Source organism: Eucyclogobius newberryi, unplaced genomic scaffold, assembly GCF_026437365.1.
Source record: "Eucyclogobius newberryi isolate DKJ021-1_F unplaced genomic scaffold, fEucNew1.0.hap1 SCAF_2, whole genome shotgun sequence".
Taxonomy (NCBI): domain Eukaryota; kingdom Metazoa; phylum Chordata; class Actinopteri; order Gobiiformes; family Gobiidae; genus Eucyclogobius; species Eucyclogobius newberryi.
In genome coordinates, this window is record NW_027315834.1 from 50,444,415 (window position 1) to 50,450,414 (window position 6,000).

The 6,000-nt window shown below is 46.3% G+C and overlaps 1 protein-coding gene across 1 annotated transcript in view; it reads right to left on the reverse strand.

The window, feature by feature from the left end:
• LOC140367198 (DENN domain-containing protein 5B-like) overlaps window positions 1–5,528 on the reverse strand; it is a 33,663-nt gene extending 28,135 nt beyond the window's left edge. The window contains exon 1 of the mRNA XM_072453553.1: window positions 5,296–5,528. Within this exon, the coding sequence (XP_072309654.1) occupies window positions 5,296–5,392 (97 nt within the window). The 5' untranslated portion in view covers window positions 5,393–5,528. The remainder of the gene's footprint in view (window positions 1–5,295) is intronic.
• Between the last annotated feature and the right edge of the window lie 472 nt (window positions 5,529–6,000).

A 6,000-nucleotide genomic window follows, 5' to 3' on the forward strand; every position in this document is an offset into this window, starting at 1 on the left:
ATATGACTTTGGCTCTCATACTTTTATGATCAGGATGGCAAATTAGAATTTAGTGCAAAATGTCATGTCATTTGGAAAAACTCTATTGTTTATAGGCCACTCTGAAGGCCAAATAGTCAGAATTCTGGGAAACGTTTGCGGCTCCGTCGCACAGAGACCGTAAAAGTTATCCTTAAAATTTGGATAACTTTAGATGCACCACTTGTCTAGAGGACGTACACCGATTTTGAGGTTGGTGGGCAAAACGCACTAGGAGGAGTTCGTTAAAGTGTAAAACATAAAAATGTGGTAATTTGAGAGATTTTGTGGTTTTCCCATAGGGATAACATGGGAGGTTTCTGTCATCGCTACGACTACGCCGTAAAAATTTAGGCATTTTTGTTATTGGCTTTTGTGATCGGGACGGCAAAATAGAATTTTGGGTAAAGTTTAGACAATTTTGGTAAAACTAATTTTTGACCTTCAATGTTAATTTAAAGGTCACTCTGTAGGGGGCGCTATCGCGGCCATTTCAATTTTGTCAGCCTAAACTGGTCCAAACTAGAAAGTTTAACAACTCATTCAAATTTGGTCCTAATCGGACTGGTTTTGATCAAATGGGAGCAATTTTTAGATCTGCAATATTCCAAAATAAGTTGTCCAACTTTGCGGCTGCGCCGCACACAGACCGTAAAAGGTATCTCAAAAAATTGGATAACTTTAGATGCTCCACTTGTCCAGAGGACGTACGCCGATTTTGAAGTCGGTGGGCAAAACGCCCTAGGAGGAGTTCGTCAAAGTTTGACGTGAACAAAATGGCTAACTCAGCTTGTTTTCATTTTCAAAGGAAGATGGCGGCCATAGGGTAAGTCTGGGGGCGTGGCCACAATGATATTTTTTTTTTTGTCCTCACGAGAGGAATGCGTGTCCCGAATTTCGTAGCTTTATGCCAAAGTTGACCTCGGGGCGTCTCCCATAGGCGCAATGTATTTTGACTTTTGTCAGTGGCGCTGTCGCGCCATTTTTTAACGAAAAAAAAAATGGCCCAGAAAAAACAAAATTTTTCGCAGATTCTGAATTTTGGGCAAAGTTTGGTGAGTTTTTGAGCATGTTCAGGGGGTCAAATTAGAGATCAAAGCGCTGAAGAAGAACAAGAAAAATAATAAATATAGCCGCAAGCGGCAATGATCGGCCCTCGCCACGCCGCCGCTGCCACGCCGCAAGAGGAGGGGGCGCTAACGCGCCCCAATTGTCCTTTTATTACGCCTACTGCTGAATCTGTGACGCTGTCACATCTTCTCCCCTTTGTTTTACCATCAAAAAGCTATTTTATTTTGAATTCTTGGCAAAATGTGCAGCTTTGCCGCACAGACACCGTGACTCTTAGAATAAAAATGTGGATAACTTTTGATGGTCCACACCTGACGATGAGTCTCACCAAATTTCAGGTTAATAGGGCTGACGCCCTAAGAGGAGTTTGTGAAAGTATAAAGTGTAAACATGTTCTGGCGATTTCCCCATTGGAATAACATGGGAGGTTTTGGTCATCGCTACGGCAACTATATAACAATTATGACATGGGTCTCATTGACTTTTTTGATGGGGATGCTAAAATTGAGTTTTGTGTCAAATTTCGCAAAACTAAACATTTAACCTCCATATAAAATCTGTAGGGGGCGCTGTGGCGCCAAATTAATTTATTTCACTTCAAGTAGGTTTAGGGCAAAGAGTTTAACCACAGATTCTAATTTGACGCAATTCGGACTTTATCTGCGCAAACGGCAGAAATGTTAAATTTGGGAGATTTCTGAAATTCTAGCTACAGTTTGCGGCTTCGCCGCACAGAGACCGTGACAGGGTCAATGTAATTTGGATAACTTTTGATGTCCCACTTCTCAGTAGCATTTTCACCAAATTTCAGCTTTTTAGGGCCAACGCCCTGGGAGGAGTTCGTAAAAGTAAGACGTTTGGAAAAACTCCCAAGTCATAATTAGCCATTTTTGAACCAATATGGCCAACATTTGGTTGAGCGGACGGCGTTGCCGTAATAATATCTTTTACTTCTCTTGTCACCATCTACCTCTGTGCCAAATTTCATGATTCTACGATAAGATTTTTTTTGGGTCATTTTCTATCTTAATGCATTTTTGGTACATTTGAGGGCGCTGACACGCCAATTTTTTTAATTTTAGAAAAGGGAGATAGCCAGAATGTAAGGAGGCACGATTTTTAGAGATGTGTAAATTTTTGTGACTTTTTGTCAATGTTCACTGGGTGAAAAATAGGGGGGTTGGTCCCAAGAAGAAAGAAAGAAGAATAATATTCCGATGCGAAAACAATGTTTCCCATTTTTCAAATATCATAAACTATACATTTTCGGAAAGCGCTCGCGCTTTCCTACCTCATGGTGTGGGTCCCTGGTCACTGACGGGTACTTTCGTTAATTTTGAGTGGGCTCCGCTCACTTTGTGTTTTTGGCCCTCTAAACAGTAATAATGTTCAATTTTTGCATTACATGCTTATATGCACGGAACATGCAAGAGATGGGGAACGTATTCGTGAGCTACTTAGGGCAAATGAGTGCTTTATATGGGCTTCCATTTTCCTACTACTAATTAGTATGCACGGGGCGTGCATGAGTGAAGGCGTGCGTTAGTGAGTGTTTGGAAGTGGGCGAGCGCTTTGCGCTCGATTTCGTGCGCACTACGTGCGCACTTTCGCAGCCGTGCTTCGCACGGCCTTACGAGATTAATAGGCCTCTCGCCAGCTTGTGGCGCTCGGGCCTAATAATAATAATAATAATAATGTAAAATATCACACTTTCACCCATAAGACCTTCAGACTGATTCAGTGGTGGATGTGGCTCAGTGTTTGATCCGAGTGTGACTCAGACGGTCAGAGTCCAGATCGAGCTGGAGCCGCGTTAAACAAAGTACAAAGTCTCATTCTCAGCGTCAGACCTGAAGATCTGACCACGTCACAAACTCAGATCTGTCACACTCAGACTCAGAGCTTTTGTTCGTCATTTATTGTAATAATCAGATTCAGTTCAAAGTTGAATTTAGATTATTGTTCTTCAGCCTTTGGATTTTCAAATTGTCATTTTGATTCGATTGCAATAATCCTGCATTAATCTTCCATCGTAACATTTAAAATAGAAGTATATTGTCAGTTATTACCATTTTAATGCTTTATTGTTTACGTTGAAATACTTTGCAAAAACAAACGGTGTCGAATTGTTTCCGATTGGTCGATTTGTGAGACGCCGGCCTCGTGCGTCAGCCGTTTAATCCCGTTCGGACCCTGCGGCGTCCGCGGGACTGGGATTACGTAAAGGGATTAGAGTGTGACATAACGGGCTCGAGCGAGACGACGGGACGCACAGACGCGGGAGAGACATTCTGCAGAGCGTAATCCGTCTCCAACATGAAACATCCACAGTGTTTAATAAATCAAGTCCCAGAAATGAGTCCAAATCTGAGCCAAACGTGTTCAAATCGATCTGAACGCATTGACCAATCAGAGGGCAGTGTTTGGACCTGCGCTGCGTCCACTCTGATGCGGGGTCACTAACGTCCAGCTCCTCAGACCCCGCCTCCTGCTCATCTCCATGGAGATGCCATTGCTTTACCTGGAATATTCCGCACTTTGGCATTAAACTTTCCCATCTCGATTGTGCTCATTTCTGTTTCATTGCCGTTGTCGTTGCTATGACAGTGAGTGCGCTCGCCTCTCCGCAGATCTGACCTGCAGCGGCGTCACCCACATCGTTTAACTTCCGTGTTTTTCTGGAGGTTCTTTCCCATGAAACTTTCACAATGCGACACGTCTGTCTTCTTTTTGTCTCCCGCTTTTCTCAAACGCGGCATATGGAGCCGGGGTCAAAGGTCGCGCTCAGTGTGGACCCCTGAAGCCCCGCCCCGCCCCTCCTCCCCACGCTCTGTCGCTCGCTCTGAAAACAACAAATCTGGACCTGGACTCGCGACACTGACCCGAGCGTGGGTTTGTGCCGAGTCACTTTGCGTCACCTGGCAACCACATATGAACGTTGTTGTTGGGATTTTTTTAATGAAAAATAAAGACATTTTCTCACTTCAAATATCGCACAAAACAACCGTGAAAGTGAATAAATATCACTAATACGCTAGTTTGTAGATGACACGAGACGTTTCAGTTCGACTTATTATTATTATTTATATATTCATGTTCTTGTTCTCATTTTGCAGAACCTGGTTTAGACCTGGTTTGGTCCTGGTTTAGTCCTGGTTTAGTCCTGGTTTAGTCCTGGTTTAGTCCTGGTTTAGACCTGGTTTAGACCTGGTTTAGACCTGGTTTAGTCCTGGTTTAGTCCTGGTTTAGACCTGGTTTAGTCCTGGTTTAGTCCTGGTTTAGACCTGGTTTAGACCTGGTTTAGACCTGGTTTAGACCCGGTTTAGTCCTGGTTTAGACCTGGTTTAGTCCTGGTTTAGACCTGGTTAAGACCTGGTTTAGACCTGGTTAAGACCTGGTTAAGACCTGGTTTAGACCTGGTTTAGACCTGGTTTAGTCCTGGTTTAGTCCTGGTTTAGTCCTGGTTTAGACCTGGTTTGGACCTGGTTTAGTCCTGGTTTAGTCCTGGTTTAGTCCTGGTTTAGTCCTGGTTTAGACCTGGTTTAGTCCTGGTTTAGACCTGGTTAAGACCTGGTTTACAGTTGCACTGACACAGATTACCCACAATGCAACTGGTGTTAGAATGTGAGCAATGTCATCGCTGGCGCTGACAGCAGCAACAGAGTCACATGTGGAGCAGGAGAACCCACAACCTCAGGAGAACCACTCTGCCGCAGTCACACGGGGAGGAGAACCCACAACCTCAGGAGAACCACTCTGCCGCAGTCACACGGGGAGGAGAACCCACAACCTCAGGAGAACCACTCTGCCGCAGTCACACGGGGAGGAGAACCCAAAACCTCAGGAGAACCACTCTGCCGCAGTCACACGGGGAGGAGAACCCACAACTTCAGGAGAACCACTCTGCCGCAGTCACACGGGGAGGAGAACCCACAACCTCAGGAGAACCACTCTGCCGCAGTCACACGGGGAGGAGAACCCACAACCTCAGGAGAACCACTCTGCCGCAGTCACACGGGGAGGAGTCAGTAGTTTTAAGAGTGTAAACAGGGCGTCCCACAGGGGCAGTGACAGGTTATTGACCCCACAGGTCTTTGTTGCCTCAAAAACAGCACGCTTGTTGTCCTTGTTGTTGTTGTTGTTGTTGTGGTTTTCTCGGGATCCACATTCGACTTAGAGAAACCCGCGTAAACCCGCAGATCTTACCCGTTAACTCGTCCGGTTCCAGTCCGGTCTGCGGGTCCAGTCCGCACACCGCAAAGTAGTGCGCGAAGCGGCACGACGCGGCGCTCACGCCGCTCATCGTGGCGCGTTAATCCCGCTACGATCACCGAGGCATGGTCCGAACACGGAGAGAGCCCCGGGAGGCACGGAGAGAGCACCGGGAGACACGGAGAGAGCACCGGGAGCACGGAGAGAGCACCGGGAGACACGGAGAGAGCACCGGGAGACACGGAGAGAGCACCGGGAGACACGGAGCCCCTCCCACAGAGGCACGGAGCCCCTCCCACAGACAAACAGTCCGGGACATTCAAAATAAGACACGTCACAAGGACAATGTAAGGACAATATCACAGATCCACGGGACGTGCTTTACACAAGAGTTTTATGTTTTTAATTGGCTCGACTCAAATACTTCGGCTGTCCTGGTTTAGTCCTGGTTTAGTCCTGGTTTAGTCCTGGTTTAGTCCTGGTTTAGTCCTGGTTTAGACCTGGTTTAGTCCTGGTTTAGTCCTGGTTTAGCACCCGCAGGTCACAGACACAGCACCCACAGGTGCTGTGTCTGTGACCTGCGGGACACACTGTCCACTCTGGAGAGCAGCTTCAGTAACTGATCCACCCTCGCTGTGTGAAGGAGACGTTTCACAGTCTGTCCTTCTGCTGCTGTCACACTCTACAACAAACACTGTC